Source organism: Mustela nigripes, chromosome 8 (genome assembly GCF_022355385.1).
Source record: "Mustela nigripes isolate SB6536 chromosome 8, MUSNIG.SB6536, whole genome shotgun sequence".
NCBI lineage: Eukaryota > Metazoa > Chordata > Mammalia > Carnivora > Mustelidae > Mustela > Mustela nigripes.
In genome coordinates, this window is record NC_081564.1 from 34,007,387 (window position 1) to 34,030,445 (window position 23,059).

The 23,059-nt window shown below is 35.5% G+C and overlaps 1 protein-coding gene across 1 annotated transcript in view; it reads right to left on the reverse strand.

The window, feature by feature from the left end:
• Positions 1 to 2,457: 2,457 nt before the first annotated feature.
• The window catches only part of NDUFV2 (NADH:ubiquinone oxidoreductase core subunit V2), a 34,913-nt gene continuing 14,311 nt past the window's right edge, over positions 2,458 to 23,059 (reverse strand). The window contains exons 2-8 of the mRNA XM_059409201.1: positions 19,186 to 19,251; positions 17,534 to 17,596; positions 17,331 to 17,447; positions 13,165 to 13,333; positions 11,744 to 11,853; positions 7,802 to 7,878; positions 2,458 to 2,613 (exon numbers count right to left, since the gene is read on the reverse strand). Of these exons, the coding sequence (XP_059265184.1) occupies positions 2,520 to 2,613; positions 7,802 to 7,878; positions 11,744 to 11,853; positions 13,165 to 13,333; positions 17,331 to 17,447; positions 17,534 to 17,596; positions 19,186 to 19,251 (696 nt within the window). The 3' untranslated portion in view covers positions 2,458 to 2,519. The remainder of the gene's footprint in view (positions 2,614 to 7,801; positions 7,879 to 11,743; positions 11,854 to 13,164; positions 13,334 to 17,330; positions 17,448 to 17,533; positions 17,597 to 19,185; positions 19,252 to 23,059) is intronic.

Here is a 23,059-nt window from a genome sequence, read left to right on the forward strand (position 1 = left end):
GGCAAGAGGATCTAATTTTCCTTTTCAATGTGAAACTAGAAATATAAATCAAATAATTATTATAGCTATTACAGATAGATGTCTCAGTCTGAAAAAAAGTTTGTATCCACAAGCTAGCTGGTTAGTAAGCTGCCAAGACTTTTTAATTGTATATCCCTGTCTCTTGTTGGCTCAAGTCTTAACCAAGTGGGTAAAGTACCAGTTTTCATAATAGTACTAAAAGATCAAGGTCCCCAAGCATTAAACCTCAGTCTTAGACAAAGTTAAGCAGACACTTAAAACTTGTATACAGCTGACTCTTGAACATGGGTTTTGAACTGCGTGAGTCTACTCATACATGAACTTTTTTTAAGTGCGGGAATGTAGATGTACATTTTCTTTTCTGTAACTTTATTGTAAGAATACAGTATATAAATAATACATGTAACATAGAAAACATGCTAATCAACTTTATGTTACCAGTTAACAGTAGGCTATTACGTTTTGAAGGGAGTTAACAGGAGGATTTTCAATTCAGAGCTGAGTTGATGTCCCTAACTGCATTGCCCCCCAACGCTGGGCATTCTTTGAGTCAACTATATTTGATACCTGAATTAGAAAGCATTCTGCAAAAGTTACTTTCTTACCAGCTTACTTAGTTCTTTAGCCTTTATAATCAACTGCTACATTAAGTCCAGTTAAGTCAGGTCATTTAAAAAATCCTGCTATATTTCAGGAAGGTGACTGTAATAAATGAAAAATACAATCTCAGATCATAGCTTGTTATATGACTTAGTCTATACATATGTAATGCCTCTGCAGCAAATACGGTTATAACTATTACTATGTGCTGTAGGATTTTCTGGAGCAGTGGCCCCATCCAATTACAGCAAGTAACTGAGCAATCAGTAGTTTTTAGTAGTTGCTACCAAAAAAACAAAACAAAACAAACCTGGAATTAGATTGCCAGTAGAGAGAATAAATTATTTGTTATTATTAAACAGCAGTAAGATTTCCTCCTTGAATACCCCCTTTTTAAAAAACAGCACAGAATTAGGAACTGAGAAGAGGAAATGAGGTACACACAAATGATGTCTACCTCTTCCTACATGTTTTGAGAAATAGGCAAGGATATAGCTGCCATCTCCGAAAATGGGCAAAGAAATATTAATCCGTGTGTTCATATACATTTTAAAACCATTCTGGATTACCTGCCAGGTGTTTCTATAGCTAATTAGATAACTATCATTATTGACAGCATTTTTAAGAAAATTAGGCAAAAAAATTAAGACTCAATTCTAATATACACTGCTGTAATACAATATAAGTGATCATCTAAAAACTAAAGAATATATTTTGATAATGGTATAACAGTATGCCTACAGTTATAATAATCTAAAATTAACTTTGTTTCTAAAATATTACATAAAAATTGATAATCAGTGCACATCCTTAATACATGTCTTTGGTTTTTTCACCCAGTATTTGAAGCTTCCCACCTCTAATTTTTCTTCTTGTTTAAAAAAAAAAAAAATTACATCAAAGCTTACTTTTTTAGTAAAAGTATAAAAAGCTTACTTTTTTTAATAAAAGTCAACAGGTTAGGAGGGCCCTAGCATAGAAGAAAGGCATTTTCATTGTGTTACCTTTCTATGCCACTTAAGAAATTAACTGTTGTTATTTACCCTCCCAGGTAAAAAACAAAACCACTAATTTTTAAAGAGACTCTTAAAAATAATCATGTTTTTAAGCATCACAATTACTACGTGACTGGTCAGTCTGCCAGAAGAACAAGGCCAAACAATTATTTTTGAGAAATCCTGAAATAACTGGATTTAGATTTATCCCTGAATTAAAGCTATTAATTTTTTTCTAACTTGCAATACTAATGCACCATAGCTAGTTTCTTGAATGTATATGATACACAGGTTTTATCCATTGTTCTGAGTTGAAATACGTATTCAGCTGAAGAGTATTTTGTTCACTGACTGCTCTTTCTGACTCAGATTGTACTTCTAGTCTCTCCACCCAGTTTCTATATACTTGCTATATACAAAAACAAAGTGCCTCTCTTTCATAAAAATGATAGAACTGCTTTATCCTTAGACCTCTACCTGAGGTATGACTTACTAGTTGGAAATAGAGTAACAATTACGTGCTGTAAATCTGAAAATGTTTAAAGGGAGGGGAGTACTAATGTAAACAAGGTGTGTAGAAGGATCATGTTAAGACTTGGGTTTAGTTAAAGCAAAATATATGTGAAATTTGACATAGTTTTTACTTCACAATAATAATCTAATGTTACTGATTAAAGTGACCTGGCAGTTGAAAATGATGATACTGAGTGATTGTTAACTACATTATGAAATAGTGTCTTCACAGTTAGCCAGAGATAGCAAAAAACTAAAATGGTACTCTGAAGTTTCAACATGACACTTATAGCATAAGTATATACAACGAAATGAACAATATAAAAAGTTTATGTAGATAGGAGATTCCTTTTTATTTCTCCAGTGACAATATTTACAGCTGAATATAAATTAAAGTCCTGCTTGTACACCAAAGCCAGGTCCTTTGGGTGGTTCAGTCAAAGAGGTAAGACCTCCAGCTGGCTCACAAGAGAAGCGTCCACTCCTGAAAAGAGCAAGTAACATTAAACTATGAATGAATCTTTATAAACCTTTATTTAAAATGTTACTTCACCACAGCCCAGTAACTATTTTTCATCCAAAAGTTGCATGGATTATTTAATTCAAGCATTTCAACTGCTGCAAGATTTTCAGAAGTTAAATATGAAAATGGGCATACCAAAACTCACCATAAATATGAAAAATAAAAAAGTAACACTACTACTTCCCATTTACTGACCAGAGTACATGTATTAGCTCATTTAAATAATGCCATGAGACAAGTAATACTGGCCTTACTTTACAGATCAGAAATGAAGGCTTAGGGGTTTCACCACCTGTCCAAGGGTCAGAGCTAAGAACTATAAGAAACTAACGCAGACCCAGAGGGCATTTTTAAAAATCCTGTGCCTGGGTGGCTCAGCTGGCTAAGCATGTGACTCTTCTTTTCGGCTCAGGTCATGATCTCAGGGCTGTGGGATGGAGCCCTACATTGGGCTCAGCGCAAAGTCTGCTTGAGATTCTTTCCTCCCTCTAAGATCTTTTATAAAAAATAATGTTTTAATAAAAGCATTACATTTATTCTTTTTATATTTGAATTTTACTCAGATTGAGATCCATTATCATAGTGAACAGAAGAGAATACAAACATTAGATTTGGAAATAAAAGAGGTATTGCAGGAAATGGGAATTTGGAGATTTAGAAGGGTGTTTCCTTAGAGGCACTGGAAACAAAGTATATACTGATATTCATATTTTTAAAAGCAATATTAGTAGTATTAACTTTTCCAAAACAGGTTCCAGATCAGAATGGCTACCCACAGCCACAAAGAAAACAGGAACAGGTCCTTAGGTAGGAATCTATGAAGAGAGGCAAGCACAGAGGTAGAACAACCTGTCTTTTGTTCACCCCCACACATACTTTCCCAGGGAATCACTCCCTCTTCCTCTGTCTGACCTCTGTTGCTAGAGCCCAGCTCAGCACCTACTACTATTTCACCCCTCCTAATTTCCTGGCTTTGTTAATTTACCTGCTCCTGTCACAGATTTCAGCTGAAGAATTGTTCAATTTACATCTTTTTACTCCTTGCTTTGTCCTTCACATTCTGTCATCAATCTTGAAAGTTTTTTTTAGAGCTCCAGGAAATCATTTTTTATTCAGGAAACAAGATAATTCTTTAAGATCTTTCAAGCTATTACATTCCACAATGGAAGTAACTAAGTGTGTATTGTAATGAAGAGTGCCTACCAAGTCAGAAATTAATATATTTGTATTGAAAACCAGATCAAAAAACAACTATGAGCTATCTGTCTGAATCTAAAATTAATGTAGGTAAGTGGCAAAATGGTATCGAAGTTTAGTAAAAATAAATAAATAAATAAAAAATAACCAGTATTTGGCTTTGTTAATTGTTTTATGTTAACTAATAATACATGTAATACCTACTGCTCTTTGCTAATGAAATTATTTTGGAGGATCTTTCTTTCCCTTTCCTAGGTTTCCTCTATGGTTTAAGCTCACCTACCTTCTTTACCAACACGAAGAACTTACTTTTAGGAAGATTATAAAAACGGGTTCTGAGAACAATAAGTGGGAGAATTAATCATGCACGCTGCCTGAACTCTTCAAGGAATTGTGGATTTTTGTATAAAAGTAATTTCAAGAGTGATCTGGTCCATTTTTGTAAAGTTTGTTACATGTAATTATAGTCCCATGACCTACTTTGCCCGGGGTGGGGGGGTGTTAATGGCCTCTTGTGTCTGCTTCCCACCCTATACAAAATGCACATTAAAATGCTACCAAGGGTGTGAAGTCCACAGACTGTGTTTCATCTATTAATCATATAGCCTTCCCCTCATTTTATCTGTAAATACGCATCAGACACCAGAGGCAGGGATCTAGCCCTTCCATTCACAATTTACATTAGGGTTTTCACTTCATAAAAAAAAAAAAAAAACAAAAAATGATTCGCCTCAAGTGTTATGTTTAAAATGCCATCTATTAATTACCTTGTTTTTGTTACAACTCAGAAGGTAAATCTGTTTTTTTTTAGCCATTCCAACACTATTTGTACATTCATTTTAACTCACTTGCATTCTAGAAAACTTGGCCTTCTGTACACTGTTTATGGCTTAGAAATACTTTTTAAAGAAAAGCTAGTCATGAAAGTTCAGTGCTTACTCTTTTAATATTGCTGAGATATATACACACCACTGCCCTCTACTTTTAGTATAAAAAAAAGTGACTTTATAGTCTAGACTTATCCATCAGCAACGACCTCTATTTTCTTTACATCTCATATTATCTGTACATCACAGAATTCTGCAAAAAGGTATCTTTATAAAACTAAATATGAAGAATTCGAATTGGATTTAAAATTAGTTTTTGTTAACCATACTAAAAAACAACTTCTACCTCCTAATTAGCAATTTCAAAGCAGGCTAAAAGAAGTTATTTTTGGTACTAAAAAAAAAAGAAAATAAACAATCTCAGCACAAATATTTAATATCAAAATAAAGCAATGCCTTACCATCAGTTTAGTATTTCCTTTCTACCTGTCATTTACCAAAAACATAAAAAAGCAGTTCGGAACCACATAGAAACATGTCTCTCTTACTGATTTTGGTCAGGACAGACCTGATAATGGTACTCAGAAATCAGGTACTGCTGAACCAGTTTAATATCTCTGGTTACTCAAAGACAATGAGTGACTTTTACATATGTGGGCAGATTGCCCACTTTATTATAAAAACACTAATAAAAAAATTGCCCAACTTTGGTTCATTTGAAGTCTAACTATAATTATATTTTGGTTACTATCATTGCAATCTCTTTCATTATACTATATAACCAAAAAGCTTGAGGAAGAAGAGCAAAAGTTTTTGATTTTAGAGGGAGATCATGTGTGTGGGCAAGGGGGAGAGAGAATCCTTAAGCAGACTCCACTAAGCATAAAGCCTGACTTGGGGCTCCATCCCATGACCCTGAGATGATGACTTGAGCTGAAACCAAGTGTAGGCCCCTCAACTGACTGAGCCACCCAGATCCCCCATCTCTTTTTTAAATAAGAGGTGATACATAGGAAATAAAAAATAGGTTCAGAAATCAGTAATTCTGAAGTTTTTGGCTCAAATCTAGAACACTCAAAAAAATCCCAGTGAAGAACTATGTATAATTACTGATAAGCAACATCTCTATTATTAGATATGAAAAATGCTTAACTGTAGCACTTAGTTAACTGTTTAATTAATGTTAAAATACAATAATGTTATAGTATCCTATGTTAAGAACAACAACAAACTAATTTCATCCCCAGTAATCTCATCCAGCCTTATGGCTTTAAATACCATCTGGAACAATCAATGAATCCCCAATTCCTATTTCCAGTCCTAATCTAGTTCCTAAATTCCAGGTTCAAATATATCTTTCAGTATTCCACTATGGATGTCTAGGAGGTATCTCAACTTTAACCTGTCCCAAACAAAGTGACTTTCCTTTCCCAAACCAAATCTCCTTTTTAGTTAAAGGAACCACTGAGGTGCTCAGACCAAAAAGCTAAAAATCACTCATAATTCCACTACCCCACAACATCACTAAATTTTGAACTGTTCTCTACACAGTAACTAGCACAATAATTTTAACAAGATTACACATCATTTCCTCCTGAAAACACTCCTACAACAAACAACTTGTATTATATTTAAGCATTCAACTCAACTTACATATCTGGGCCCCTAACTACCTCTTGAAAGAGTACACAAAACTGCTATTTATTACAAAGAGCAGGAAAACATATTTAAAACAGGAATAAAGGGCACACCATAGTTCTTTTAATACATTAAAATACTATATGGCCATTAAAACTACAATTATATTGAGATAAGGAAAACTGTATGGCATAAGCAGGAAAAAAAACAGGGCTTACAATTACATAAACACTTGCTAGTATTAGAAAAAAATTCTGAGCAATATAAGCACTTAGATATAGAACAGGGGTTAGCAGCAAAAGTTCAGGTTCATAATTGAAAGCAAAGTAATTATAACACAACTGCAGAATGGGAACAACCGGGGTGAACAGTGCAGGAAGCTAAAAAAGATCTAGACATTCTAACTGACTGTAAGTGCAATTACTGGTGAAATGTACCTGAAGTAAAGTTGATGTAATTTGGCTGCATTATTATAAGCAAAATGTCTACGACAAAGAAGAGAGTCCCACAATGCTCTGCACTACTCAGTACATATCTCAAATACCCTGATTAATGTTAGTACCATGTTAAAGTCACTAGCCAACCAGAAAAGCTATCCAAGAGGAAAACCAAAACCAGGTCAGAAAAAACAACACAAGAGTAGACATTAATTCTGAGAAAATGATTTGGGGAAAAGAAGACACCTATTTTAAGTAACTGAAGAGCTATCATTTAGAAGAGGTATAGAGGTTATCTTGTGTCAGTTCAAAGGGCAGAACTGGACATGTAAGTGGAAATTAGAGTGAAACAAAGTATGAATAATCAAAGTATGAACGTTTAAACAATGGAGTCAATCAAAGTATGAACGTTTAAACAATGGAACAGATTTTATTTGTAGTAAATTCCCTTTTCTATAAATATTCAATTAGATGCCAGATGATTATATGATAGGATTTTAGAGGGGAAAAAAATTAGTTGTTTTAGATGACAGGTTGGTTTCAATACTATCCAAAGCTCCTGACACCTCCTAAGAACTTAGGAAATAATCTTTTTTTTTTTTTAGGGGAGAGAGAGGGTAATGGGTAGGGCCTGAGTGAGGGAAAGAGAGAATTCTAACTCCGCACTGGGATGGAGGGCTCAATCTCACAATCCTGAGATCATGACCTGAGCTGAAATCAATGCTTAATTTACTGAGCCATCCAGGTACCCCTTAAAGGATAAAATTTTTTATTTTAAAAAAATTAAGATTTTATTTATTTATCTGACAGCACAAGCAGGGGGAGCTACAGTCAGAGGGAGAGGGAAAAGCAGGTTCCCCACTGAGCAAGGAGTCTGATTGGGGGCGAGGAACCAGAATCAGAACCCAGAACCCTGGGATCATGACCTGAGCTGAAGGCAGATGCTTAACTGACTGAGCCACCCAAGGTGCCCCTAGGGATAAAATTTTTTAAATTAATTATACATTAGGTTAAGCCATTAAAATTTATTGTATAGAAATAAATGCATACCTTGGCCCAGGTTTTGGAACTTTGCCGGCTTTGAGCTCATCAATAATTTCTTCGATATCCTTAGGTGTCAGATCCTCCTAGGATAAAAAATTAAAAGTCATATTAAAATTACTTCCTACTACTGAAATCTGTGTAAATCCCTGGTATCAGTTAGTTCATTATTTGTCTCGGCTCCCAAGTTAGTCACCAAGGTAGGAGAAACTGATTAACTCCTATATATAGTATATACTGTTAAATGCAGTATATAAGAAGAGCTGCAGCTAATGAGGCAATACAGAGGTATACTTTAAAGTGAAAGAGTTCTGCATTTGAATCCTGGCTCCACCACTGAATAACTAATAATCTTCAGGAAGTTATTCAGCCTCCAAGTTTGTTTCTTTACTAGAAAACCTACTTCAAGAAAGTTTTTGAGGATTCAATGAGAAAATACATAAAAAAGAACAGTGCCATGGCACATGCTTAACAAATGCTATGTCCTTAAAGAAACAGTGAGGTGCAAATAGTAATTAGCACCGGCAGTCATAGTAACATAAAAGTAGATGCCTAACATCCATCTCTAACCTAAAGATGTAATACTCTCATGATACAGTCTTTCTTTCCCAGGTAAAATTCACTGTTTCCAAATTCACTTAATTTTTGAACAAAAGGTAAAAGAAATTATTTTTGGAAAGTATCTCAATGACCCTGGTCCTCCCTCCACTCCCCATTTCAATGACAACAGCTCTACATTTTATATACTATGTACCTATATAAAATTTTTACCTCAGGAAAGGGTTCTGGTATTTAAAATAACAAATACAATTGAAACACACAGATACACATGCCCATGTGCCTAGCTGCACCCTAGGTTTAATCAAGAGTCAGAACAGAATGGATAAGATTAAACTAAAAGAGAAATGCCCAAACCATACTCCTACTCCCTCTCTAAAACTGTTAAGTACTTAAAAAAATGTTTTATAGGACTCTGATACTATGCCAGAGAAATCATGATTCAGCACTGCATCTCCAGTGCCTCACCACACAGAAGTTATTTAATATTTGTTCAATGATTAAGCATATGTAAAAATAAAACACTGCTTTCAAACTGCTTAGGGTTCAACAAATGTTCAGAACCTCATAGCTAAAAGGAATCTTTAAGTCATCTAATGAGTTTACCTTCCCCCAACTATTATAAAAATTTTAAAACTATACATGTATAGTTTTACTCATATTCCTACCACCTGTATTCAACAATTTTTGATTTTCTGTATTTGCATTATATATAGCACATAAGCACCCCAACTTTTGGTTGTACCATTTTGAAAGTAAGTTGCAGACATCATAACACTTCACTCCTGATACTTCAGCAGACATCGAAGAATAAGAACATTTTCTTAGATAACATAATGCCACCACACCCAATTAACTAAAAATAATTCCTTTATCAAATGTCAAGTCCATATTTAAAATCTACCAACTACGCTCAAAATGTATTTTTCATAGCTGGTTTTTTTCCTATGCAGGTTTTTTCCTATGCAGTCAAAGTTTGCATGACTATTTCATTTTATCCACCAGACAACTGAGATCCATAAAAGTTAACTGCCTTGGGAATGCCTGGCTGGCTGAGTCAGTATAGCAGTGGCTCTTGATCTCAGGGTCCTATGTTCAAGCCCCATGTTGGATATGGATTAAAAGACAAAAACAAAAACTGCCTTGCTAAAAAGACCGTAACACTACTAATCTTTATCTCTTATATAAATCCATAAGCTATTATATTTAAACTTAAAATGCTTTTTTTTTTTAAGATTTTATTTATTTATTTGAGAGAGAGATCAGAAGTAGGCAGGCAGGCACAGAGAGAGGGGGTAGCAAGCTCCCTATTGAGCAAAGAGCCTGATGCGGGCCTTGATCCCAGAACCCTGAGATCATGACGTGAGCTGAAAGCAGAGGCTTAACCCACTGAGCCACCCAGGCACCCCTAAACTTACAATGCTTCACACAAAGTCTTGACTGTCTAATTCCTGATTAAATCAAGACCTCTATATTATAAGTAAACTGCAGAAATGTGGGAGAAGGCAAAATTTGCCATATTTTTAAAGGACTTTCTTTTTTAAGTATGGGTAATACAGAAGATAAGAAATTTCAATCTCTGATCAGTAAAATGAAGAAAGTCACTATAGGGAATGAGACCACCCTAGAAATCTAAACAGTCAGAGAAATCAAATTTCATCTTCATTTAAAAAAAAAAAAAGGAGATTTCCATTTCAGGTATTAGGGCAGACTAGCTATCCTGACTGAACACCCCACCATTATAAAAAACTAAAAATGTTGGATAAAATTTTAAAGAAACAAAAAACTTTAAATTTTATAAATATGCTGACAAGAAAGAAATACCTAGAGGCCAAAAACTCAATGAAAACCCAAGAACGGAGCGCCTGGGTGGCTCAGTGGATTAAGACCCAACCTTCGGCTCAGGTCATGATCTCAGGGTCCTGGGATAGAGGCCGGCATCCAGCTCTCTGCTCAGCAGGGAGACTGCTTCCCCCTCTCTCTGCTTGCCTCTCTGCCTACTTGTGATCTCGCTCTGTCAAATAAATAAAGCTTAAAAAAAAAAAAAGGAAAACAAGTGGAACACCAAGCAGATCTGGTTTTAGAGTTTCATAGCTTAAAGGGTTAAGGGACAAAGCTGCATGCTACAAGAGACATCCCAAACACCCTAAAAGGCTATTCCCTCAGGGATAAACTAGAAATTAAACTGTCCCTTGAAAAGAACTGCTAGTCTAGAACCTTATACACTGGAACAACAGGGGAGGGTATAAGGAAAGGAGCTTTCTTTTGGAACTTTAGTATTTACAGGAACAAGAGAGAAGCAAAGCAAATACCTTCCTGAAGAATCCACACTCAGTGCAGGGCTTAATTTTCACTAGTAAGTTTCTAAAAAGTATGAACTAACAATATTATGGATGACAACCATTATACATAATTAGGGCAGCAAGAAATCTTTTAAAAAGAGAACTAGAAAATTCCACACACTTGGGAGACTAATACTTCTAAAAAAACACCAGCCAAAGGGAAAATCAAAAAGCTTATTTTAGAAGTGCCTGGGTGACTCAGGCGGCTAAGTGTCTGCCTTCGCCTCAGGTCACGATCCCAGGGTGCTGGGATTGAGCCCTGCATCCGAGCCTTCTCCTGAGCCCTTCTCCCTTTCCCTTTGCACCTCCCCCTCACCCCATGCATGCTCACTCTATTTTGCTCTCTTCTCTCTTCCTCTCAAATATTTTTAAAAATACATATTTAAAAATTTTAGAAATCATAAAATATTACTTATCAAAACTTATGCAGTCCAGCTAAAGTGGTACTTAGAGGAATGATACATCTCTAAAATTTTTAGAACAAGCAATATAATATATTAGTATGGCTTGATACATATACTCAGTTTAAAAACACCTATAGGAAGAATACACACTAAATTTATGATAGTGGTTATCTCTGGAAGTGAAAGGAATAGGATTTCGGGGGCATAGCGGTGGTTTACCTCTATCACTGGCTTATTTCTATAAATAGTAACAATGATGATTAAAAATAATACCTAGTAACAGTATGTATGGTGAAGTATCTTTTAAATCTCGGTGGGTATTTTCTCTTTCTATGTTTTACAATTTAAAAGTTTTTAAAATATCTCATTATCTCCTACAGTTAAATGCAAAAATGTTTAAAGATAATTTTTAAAAACCTGGTGGCCAACAGTGTGGAAGCTAAACTTGACATTTTTATGCAAAGCTTTTCAATTCTTTGTTTTTTAATAAACTTTGGAAAACAGGAAAAAAAAAACCTTCTGGATATTTATGCCAACAGTTTCTTTTAAACAAGTATTCAGAAACCAGTATCTACAGGACAGAAAACCATATATTTAAATATTTTAAATACGAGATCATGCAACTTTAAATTAAATGGAATACTCACATAGTAGTTGTCATTTATTTGAACCATTGGTGCATTTACACAGGCCCCTAAACATTCCACCTCTATAAGAGTAAAAAGTTTATCAGGTGTAGTCTCCCCAACTTTTATTCCTGAAAATATAAATAATCACTGTAAGGATCAGATTATATTTTAATAGCAATGTAGCTTAAGAAAACAACAACAACAAATTACAGAGGTATACAAAAACTATTTAAGAACATTAACTTTCTTAAAACAATTCTGTATAATTATACCAGAACATTCAAGGATTTCTTAAGTGGACTTATTCCTTTAAAAACAAGATTTCAGGGGACTCATATCTTCAGCATTTGCTGTTAAACAGCAGTGTATCAGAATATAGTATTTTCATTTCGATTGTGATAGATAACCTACTAAAATCAGTCACACCGTCAGACTGGCAAAAACAGAAAAGTGCTAATGTCAAAGATCATTAAGACTACAAGGAAAACAGATACTCTCATATCTTCAGCAAAGACATTTTGGCAAAATATAGTAAAATCTGATTCAGCAATTCTGTTCTTGTAAAATACTCGGTAATACAATAGGACAGTATCTTTGCATAAGATATGTATGCATGAAAGTAACTGCAGAATAACTTAAAACAGAAAAACAAGGCAGACATACATATGCTAGAGCAAAAATAAAGTGCAAAAAGCAAAAAGCCATATTTGTTTTTATGATGAAAATAAGCAAAACAACATAAAATCTAAAACTAATTATAGTCAACTATTAATCAGAAATTGTGAGGGTGAAATTTTTGTGCAGACTTAAGTAAGCTTTCTGTTTTATATACTTTAATACAGCCCAACTATTTTTACAACATGCAACTACTTTATATTCGGTAGCAACATGATTAGAGTGTACCTCCCTTTTACTTCATTTGGTTTATAGAGTTATAAATGAAGCAATGGCTATTTTGTATGGAAAAATGCCCTTATAATTTTATAAATGGCACTGAAATAACATCTTATTTCAAATTTCCGTTTCTGAAGCATTCCTACTGTTCTCGTATCTTATTTGTTTCAAGACTCATTTGGAAGAATACAAGGACAGTAAGTAAACTCACTTTTTAATGTACCACATGCTACCATTATACAATGAGTGAAACTTAATTTCTAAATAATGAAAACTTTAAAACCCCTCCCTAGAAACTTTTCAGACATACCTAATGATTATGGGGAAAAAAGGTGAAATATCAGCTTTGAGGCTGAGAACTAAGGAAAAATACAAAATAAGAACAAATAAAGGCGGGCAACTATAGTAAGACAAAAATTTACTGGTGAAGTACAGATCAGATCCAGTAAGATGGCAATACATTGGAAAACTCAGATAGAAATGGGTCAAATCTAGAAAGACAATCCTATTTTTCATAAAAGGTATAAATACAATGTGTCCCATACCAAGTTTTTTCTGAATGGCCTCCAGTATGCTGTCAGAGTTTCGAAGCATGCAAGGTGTAGTAGTGCAGACCTGAATATGATACTTTCCAACTGGCTTTCGATTATACATTGTATAAAAAGTTGCTACTTCATATACTCTCATTGGAGGTACTTGTAAAACTTCTGCAACCTAAAATAATAGGAAATTTTAAATAATTACAATGTTTACTAATTGAGATTTAGGTATGTTTTAAAGAGCGTAATTTCAACTTGGTAAAAGTAAAACTTCATAAGGCGGAAATATACCTGTATTTGGTATTTGGAGGGTTAAGTCCGTCTACACTTCAATTGCACAGAGCCCACAAGCTAACGGTTACAGCACCTCCTTTACTTTACCCCATGCCTGGTCTCTGCAAAACAATCTTCTTTTTCTCTAAATCTTTAAGTCTTCCACTGTTAAGAATTTCTACTTTGATCATTTCAACTCTCATATTTTATAATCTGAAATTTCTAAATGACAAAATTTGATGACAAAGCCCCAATAAATTAAATACTTGTATTTTTTCAATCTTTCATCAATTTTTCAAAAAGCTTTGATGTTACTGGGATGTACGCTGCATGCAAGGGGTATGGCAACACAAAAAAAGGGACGAGAATCAAAGCTCACCTATTAGCCTATACTGATTTACATATCTACACACTTTATATGCAAACAAATCACATACACAACATGTACGTAACTCTCCAGCACAATCCAAAACACTTCTACTTCAAATCGCAACACTCTACAAAAATCTTATGGATTGGGGCGCCTGGGTGGCTCAGTGGGTTAAGCCGCTGCCTTCGGCTCAGGTCATGATCTCGGGGTCCTAGGATCGAGTCCCGCATCGGGCTCTCTGCTCAGCAGGGAGCCTGCTTCCTCCTCTCTCTCTCTGCCTGCCTCTCTGCCTACTTGTAATCTCTCTCTGTCAAATAAATAAATAAAATCTTAAAAAAAAAAAAAATCTTATGGATTAGTACTTCCCTACGCATCACATCAAGGTATTTATAGTAAATATTTCTTTTGACAGAGTGGAGTTCAGGACCAAGGGAATCATCATCTGAGTACAACTCTTTTGATCAGGCCAAGTCTATTAAGGAAAACAAGGTTTTTTTAGCTGTATCCTAGGTACAGTCCACATAGAGTCTATCATGACTATCAACCTGGTTACAACTTTCCAGGTGACCTAACATCATTAATCTATCAGGTTATAAGATCTGATGTCTGGCATTCTTAAACAATTATCCACATTTCCATGTTTTGACATGAAAGAGGAGTTTGTTAAATGGCATTTCAGATGACAAATATGTTGAACTTTCTCATATTAGAATAGATTCTAAAGGATATATACTCTCAAAAAACATCTAACCATGGCTCACTTGTGAAAGGTAAGTGGCTGTGCAAAATTTAATTTGGTGATACTAAACCAGGCATGTACCTCTGAATCTGGGAGCCCTCTCAAAACACACATGCTGGAGCCAGAAAATACACATGCTGGAGCTCTACCACTGATGGCTAAGTTGAAAAAGCTCCCCTGGGGATGCTACTGTATCCTCTCTACACCTTAGTAATGGTTAAGGAACTAATATGTGAGCTTCTGGATATTGTTCTGATTTTAAGGTTGGGTTCTCCTTTGGGGAGGGGGGAGTCACAGAAACAGTTACATAAGAAGTCTCAAATATAAAAATGGAATCTTGATTCTATTCTCTATACACTATTCCCTGTCTCTGACACATATACATTCAATTCTAAAGAGAACAGGACAATATTTGTGAAACATTTTCACATTGGTTGTCATTTATTTTATGTCATTATGTTAGCTTACCATTCAGCAAGACTTCTAACACATTTGCCATTATTAAGGATATGAATTTGGGGGACACATCTTGCTCATTCAGTAGAGTGTGCAACTCTTGATTTTGGAGTTGTAAGTTCAAGCCCCATGTTGGGTATAGAGATTATTTAAAAAAAAAATCTTTAAAAACATAAATTTTTGCAAGGAAAAAAGTATTTATAAATAGAAACATACCTAAACTGTTATTTTAAAAGTTTGCTATTATAATACAAAAAACAATGTTCAGTAATTTAGAAAGTACCCAAAGGGTAGTGTGATTTATTGGGAAAAAACCCAGCTGACTATGTTTTACTAAGTATAGTACCAATCAAACTTGCTTTGTATCATTTTCAGTCCAAAAATAATAATAATAATAATAATAATAATAATAATAATGGTCCATAACCATGTTAAAAGCAAATTAAGAGATATGAACAAAATTTAAAATCTTCCTATGGCATTTCATTAGATCAACTGAAGACATTCCTATTCTTTATTTATTTACTTATTTTTTAAAGATTTTACTTATTTATTTGACAGAGATCACAAGTAGGCATAGAGGCAGGCAGAGAGCAAGAGGGCGAAGCAGGCTCCCTGCCTCCTGAGCAGAGAGCCCGATGCCAGGCTCCATCCCAGGACCCTGAGACCATCACCCGAGCTGAAGGCAGAGGCCCAACCTGCTGAGCCACCCAGGCACCCAGACATTCCTGTTCTTTAAGATAAAGATGATAATGGTCTAGCCTAATAGACCAAATAAAATTTTAAAAGTATAAAAGAGAAATGAAGTATAGAAGAATCTCTGCAAGAGTCAGCCAAGTGGGAAATGCACTGAATTGAAAATGGTCCAGTCCCAACTCTATCACTTAGGAATCATAACATAGTAATTTCAAGAGATCTATCCTAGTTCAAAATCTTCACTGCAGATGAGGAAGTCCACAGAAAAAAACACATCTCTTCACTCAAAGACAAATGTATTTCCCATTATATCATACTAGCTTATTATCTGTGTGATTCTCATAAGAAACACATGATTTTGGGGGGCACCTGGGTGGCCCAGTGGGTTAAGCCTCTACCTTCGGCCCAGGACATGATCTCAGGGTCCTTGGATGGAGCCCTGCATCGGGCTCTCTGCTCAGCAGGGAACCTGCTTCCCCCCCCCCCACCTGCCTCTCTGCCTACTTATGATCTCTCTCTGTGTCAAATAAATAAAATCGTAAAAAAAAAAAAAAAAAAAAGACATGATTTTGTATGGCACTTCATAAACTATACCCTGCAACATAACACCACAAAAATATAGTTATATTAATATAACATGAATAAATGTGAAATGTGGATTACTGCTAAAACCACAATTAGAAAAAAAATGAGTCTTAAAAATACGTATAGGGTGCCTGGGTGGCTCAGTGGGTTAAAGCCTCTGCCTTCCGCTCAGGTCATGATCTCAGGGTCCTGGGATCGAGCCCCGCATCAGGCTCTCTGCTCAGCAGGGAGCCTGCTTCCTCCTCTCTCTCTGTCTGCCTCTCTGCCTACTTGTAATCTCTGTCAAATAAATAAATAAATGTTTTTTTTTTAAATGTATGAATAGACTAACCTTTAAATGGGTCACCCATACCATTTCTGTATGTTGCTGATTATTAAGTCTAGGGTACCATCAAATACTATGTATTATATAAATTTTATTAAAGTCTGTAGCCAAAGATGCAAAATAATATGAAGATTCCTATTAACTGTGAGCAGATCCTTTTCTCCATCATTTGTGTTTAAACAGCGCATTTATTTTCAGAATACCTTGACAGCAAACAATACACATGCAAGATCTTTTATCTTTATTATGGCCTTTTCTTTCAAAAAGGGAAAAAAGAGGAGTGCCTGGATGGCTCAGTGGGTTAAGCCTCTGCCTTCGGCTCAGGTCACAATGTCAGGGTCCTGGGATCAGGCCCATTGGGTCGGGCTCTGCTCAGCGGGGAGCCTGCTCCCCCCTCCCCTCCCAGGCTCTGCCTGCTTTTCTGCCTACTTATGATCTCTGTCTGTCAAATAAATGAATGAAAATCTTAAAAAAAGGAAAAAAAAAGAGAAAACGACTTTCACGATAATGCCTTTACTATTTCCTGCAAGGATAAAAAGCTCTACCTTTTCAGTTCTCCACATCATTAAGAGAACCAACAAAAACACAAATTTGAGGAAACATAAATGATTAAAAGCCTCAAATTCCTTGATTCTGACATTAAAAACCATCAGAGGAATTTCTACATAAGAAGAAATTCATACACAGTCTCTCATCTTTTCAAACTAAGGTAAAAATGAATTTAGTACCTTGTTCATAGCTGAGATGGGCAGCCATCCATTCTGTCTTTGGGCTAAATCCAGGACTGGGAGTACAGCTGCTGCTTTATGTCCTTCTGGATAGTTTTTTACAATTGCCTCTATCCTCTGTATCAAAGAAAAAGCACATGTTTTAGTACATCTGGAAAATATTAACAGTTCATAAATTAATTATACCATTAATTTAGTCATACCTTATAGTTTTCTGGCGTGAAATCAAATGGAGTATCTGGGTTATTCTCAGGAGTATCTCTGTGCTATATGAAGGGAAAAAATGTTTTCCAGAATTATCAAAACTCCCTCAGGACAGCTTTGTATATTACTATACTACTACTGACCACTTAATCTCTTCACTTTAATTCCCAAATTATATAATCTATCCATGCATCAAAAAGGACTAATTATTAAATACACATTTAATGAATAGGATTAACGAAGTATTGTTAACAGAATTCAAAATTTCATAAAAATTTTAGAAATCACTCTTTAATAACTAAGAGAAGTAGCTTTAGGACCAAATCCAAAAACTTGATTAGAGAACAGGATTTTCTAGTGTAATTACTAAAAAAAAACAAAACAAAACAAAAAAACCATTGCTGGAAGACTTAGAAAATTAAGACACAAAATTTTGAGTATACATGTAACAGGCATTGTTCCAGAAGAGTGTGTATCAAATTATCAAAAGGACCCACTACTTTAGGAAGGTACAAAAACACCATTTCTTCACCACATAACAAAAACCAGCCAATGGCAAGAAGCTTTATTTCTTCTCCAAAAAGAACAGGCCCTCTTCAAAAACTGACAAGAAATGGTATGTAAACAGGAAATCAAATGAGTCACACTGAGATTAACACTTACATCAATTAATGTTTAGTATGTTCGGTGAACACAGAGCTGAATACTCCAATATGTTAACTCTTAAAGTTCTACTATTTCAAAGATATAAAGGAAGAAAAGAAAATTGAAACTTTGGACAATGATCTCAAGTATGTGGCAAATTCAACACTTTTAGACAAACATGAAAAACTATCAAGCAGGAATCTACACAATAGTATGGTTAACTCATTTTTTAAGATTCAGCCTGGAAATAACTCAGCTAACAAAACTGAATTACTAACTCTAAATCATCCTCCAAGTCAACTAAATTGCCTTTAAACAACACCAGATGAATCCCTGGTAACTGCATCTTATCACAGAAAGGAGATACATTATCTTATCTTTGAATTGTACAGTTAAGCTAGGGAGTTCATGGACCTCCACCTGTAGTTAAACCCTAAAAACCGAAAATATAAAGGAACTACTAATGTATTCACTGTATTACTAAGATCCAGGAGTTTTAAACTAGTACCATTTTGGGATTCCCCAAATTACAGCATTTTTAAGAACCCAAAGTGAGGGGCACCTGGGTGGCTCAGTGGGTTAAGCCGCTGCCTTCGGATCGAGTCCCGCATCGGGCTCTCTGCTCGGCGGGGAGCCTGCTTCCCTCTCTCTCTCTCTCTGCCTGCCTCTCCATCTACTTGTGATTTCTCTCTGTCAAAAAATAAATTTAAAAAAAAAAATCTTAAAAAAAAAAAAAAAAAAAAGAACCCAAAGTGAGACTAGAAATCAGTTTAGGGCTCATAGTAATTTCACCAAAAAATATTCTAAATTCAGGGCTACCCTGGTGTCAATTTAAACTCAAGAGGTTCAACTGGAGTCACACATCTTTTGAAATTTAATGAGTTCAATTAGCTATATTTAAATCACCACAATGAGACACTGGTGTTTAAGATACTTGGATTGTTAAAACAGTTTTACCCAAATTTCCAAGTCTTTCCATTCTGAAGAAATAGGAATAATTACTTACCACAAATAAGGCTCCTCCAGCTCCATTTTGTACAGCTGTCTTATGTAAATTCCTTATATGTCTCCCCTAAAATTTTAAGAAAATTTAGCAAATCGTAAGCCTTAAGAAATTTTTCATGAGTAAATACCTTAAGATCTGTGTCAACTTATATAAGTAAAAGATCTTAGGAGATATGGCTCACTGTGCTATATACCCTGCCCATCTTATTTCAGGAGAAGTATAAGGAAATGGAAATCCAAGGTTTATTGTAATACTGGGTTTTAAGGTAACACACAAGTCCATGGAAGAACCAGGTCCACAACCCGTATCTCCCAATTCATGTACCCTTTTCTACTACACTCTTGTCAGCATGCCATTAGGAGAGCTGATATTCCATTAATTTGTGGCCTTTCACTTTTTTCTGAATCAAGCTGGATGCCAGCATTCATTTAATGTGGGCTTTCATAAACATGTTTTCATTCTGTACAAATGAGTCATATACTCTGCACAAATGAGTCAAGGATTGCCCCCTTTTCAATTCTTTACTGAATTAGTTTAAAAACTCCAGTCATAAAGTTTCAGAAAGCTGCTTATGATGCTATGCATCAGTTGTTTTAGAGGGAATCCATTTGATTACTTCTGTTGCATTTTATTTCTCTTTGCCCTATTGCTCCCCACCTCCAACACTCTTACCATCCTCCCTACCACGACTAAAAGCAATTCAGCCACTATTCAGAAATCCTCTGATTTATGAGTTCTACTAATCACACAATGGTAGAACACTGGATTAAACCAAGCATGGAACTAGCGAAAGCTGGATATTTCAGAGAAAGCAAATATAACAGAGAAGTAAAAGCAGTGATACAATCATGTATTTAACTTTTCCCTAGATCCAAATTTCAGTTGAAGAAGTTTATGTAAACACTTGTTTAATTAACAAGAAAGGATCGAAATACAGAATGTGGCACACACAGAATGGCTAAAATTAACAAATCAGGAAATGATAGATGTTGGCGAGGATGCAGAGAAAGAGGAGCCCACTTACACTGTTGGTGGGAATGCAAGCTTGCGCTGCCACTCTGGAAAACCGTATGGAGGTTCCTCAAAAAGTTGAAAATAAAGCTACCCTATGACCCAGCAATCACACTACTGGGTATTTACCCCCAAAATACAAATGTAGTGATCCAAAGGGGTACTTGCACCACAATGTTTATAGCAGCAATGTCCACAGTAGCCAAACTATGGAAAGAACTTAGATGCCCATCAACAGATGAATGCATAAAGATGATGTAGTGCGTGTGTATATATATATACACACATACACACACACACACACAAAATGGAATACTACTCAGCCTTAAACAAAAATGAAATCTTGACACTGGCAAGGACGAGGATGGAACTCTACAGAAGATACTACACTAAGTGAAAGTCAATCAGAGAAAGACAATTACCATATAATCTCATCCATATGTGGAATTTAAGAAACAAAACAGAGATCATAAGGGAAGGAAGGGAAAAATAAAACAAGACAAAGTCACAGGGACGCCTGGGTGGCTCAGTGGGTTAAGTCTCTGCCTTTGGCTCAGGTTATGATCTCAGGGTCCTGGGATCGAGCCCCACATCGGGTGCTCTGCTCAGTGAGGAGCCTGCTTCCCCCCCCTCTCTCTGCCTGCCTCTTTGCCTAATTGTGATCTCTCTGTCAAATAAGTAAATGAAAAAAAAAAAAAAGACAAAATCACAGAGAGAGAGAGAGAGAGAGAGAGAGACAAACCATACGAGACTCTTAATCATAGGAAATAAACTGAGGGCTGCTGGAGGGGAGGGGTTTGGAGAAATACAGTAACCAGATGATGGACATTAAGGAGGCCACTTGATATAATGAGTACTGGGTTTTATTTAAGACTGATGAATAACTGAACTCTACCTCTGGAACTAAAAATACACTATTTGTTAATTAATTGACTTTAAATTTAAAACACTTAAAAAAAAAGAATGTGGGACATAGGTTAAAAAAATACAGGGTAAACATCAGTTTTAGGATAACGGGGGCAGGGAGGGGAGAATCTGATCAGTACACAGGGGGCTGCAACTCTGGTTGTTTTGGTTTTCTTTCTTGGGCAGCAAAAGAACACAGTGATTCTATTTTTTGCTTTTTTGCATCTTAAAACACATAAAAACTTAGAAGAAAAAAAAACACATCAAGGAGATTGTTTATGTCCTTATACTTTTATTCAAATTCTCCCAAACTGCTTCAGGGTCAATCTACGAATTAAATACAAGATTAAACTTATACCCCTGATATGCCTGTCCAGAACATAAACTGAGATAAAGATAAAACGAAGGCCAGAGTTCCCAAATAATGTAAAAAAAAACAAACAAACAAAAAAAAAACAAAAAACCACCACCAGCATAAAGCTTTGAAAAATTAACTGAAACTAAAATTTAGAAGATAGTCCCTGCCATCACTTTAGCTGAGATTTTTTTAAATCAAAGAATTTTTACTGAGTAACACTAGTGAATTACTTAACTAATTCTGAGAAGAAACAAAAGATTTCATAATAAAAAATTAACTTAAGAGAACAGAATGCATTCAGTGTCCTCTTTTCCTAACTTCTGAACCCAAATATTGTGTTTACTTTACTGGCTCTTTACCCAAACCCTTCAGGGTAGGTTGTCCTTAGGGCTCAGCCATGTCCTAGGTTCTTTTCTTCACAGAATTTTTTTGCCCCTTAGAGCTTATTCATTCTCATATGTTTAACTCCATGCTGGTGACTCCTGGATCTTTTACATATTTGATGACAAAAAATTAACAGCTTGAAGAGATCATAAACACATAGAAATCAATGAGAAAAATGAATTAATATGAACAAAAAGTCACAATATAACTGCTAATGAACTAACTAGTAATTTAAAACATGCATGTGATCATCAAGAAAGCATGGTACTGGCACAAAAACAGACACACAGATCAATGGAACAGAAGAGAGAACCTAGAAACAGCCCCTCAATTCTAGGTCAACTAATCTTCAAGAAATCAGGGAAGAATATCCAATGGAAAAAAGAACAGTTTCTTCAATAAATAGGCTGGGAAAATTGGACAACCACATGCAGAAGAATGAAACTGGATCATTCTCTTACACCATACACAAGGATAAACTCAAAATGGATGAAAGACCTAAATGTGAAACAGGAATCCATCAAAATCCTAGAGGCGAACACAGGCAGTAACCTCTTCAACCTTGGCCACAACAACTTCCTGCAAGAAAGGTCTCTGAACGCAAGGGAATCAAAAGCAAAAATGAACTACTGGGACTTCATCAAGATAAAAAGCTTCTGCATGGCAAAAGATAGTCAACAAAACTAAAAGGCAACCTACAGAATGGGAGAAGATATTTGCAAATGACATAAGAGATAAAGGGCTGGTATCCAAGATCTATAAAGAACTTACCAAACTCAACACCCATAAAACAAATAACCCAGTCAAGAAATGGGCAGAAGACATAAACAGACACTTCTCCAAAGACATATAAATGGCCAAAAAACACATGGAAAAATGCTCCACATCACTCAGCATCAGGGAAATACAAATTAAAACCACAATGAGGTACCACCTCACACCAGTCAGAATGGCTAAAATTAACAATACAAGGAACAACAAATGGTGGCCAAGGATGTGGAGAAAGGGGAACCCTCTTACACTGTTGGCAGTACAGCCACTGTTGAAAACAGTATGAAGGTTCCTCAAGACGTTAAAAATAGAGCTATCCTACAATCCAGTAATTGCACTACTGGGTATCTACCCCAAAGATACAGCTGTAGTGTGGAGAAGGGGCACATGCACCCCAATGTTCAAAGTAGCAATGTCCACAACAGCCAAACTGTGGAAGGAGCT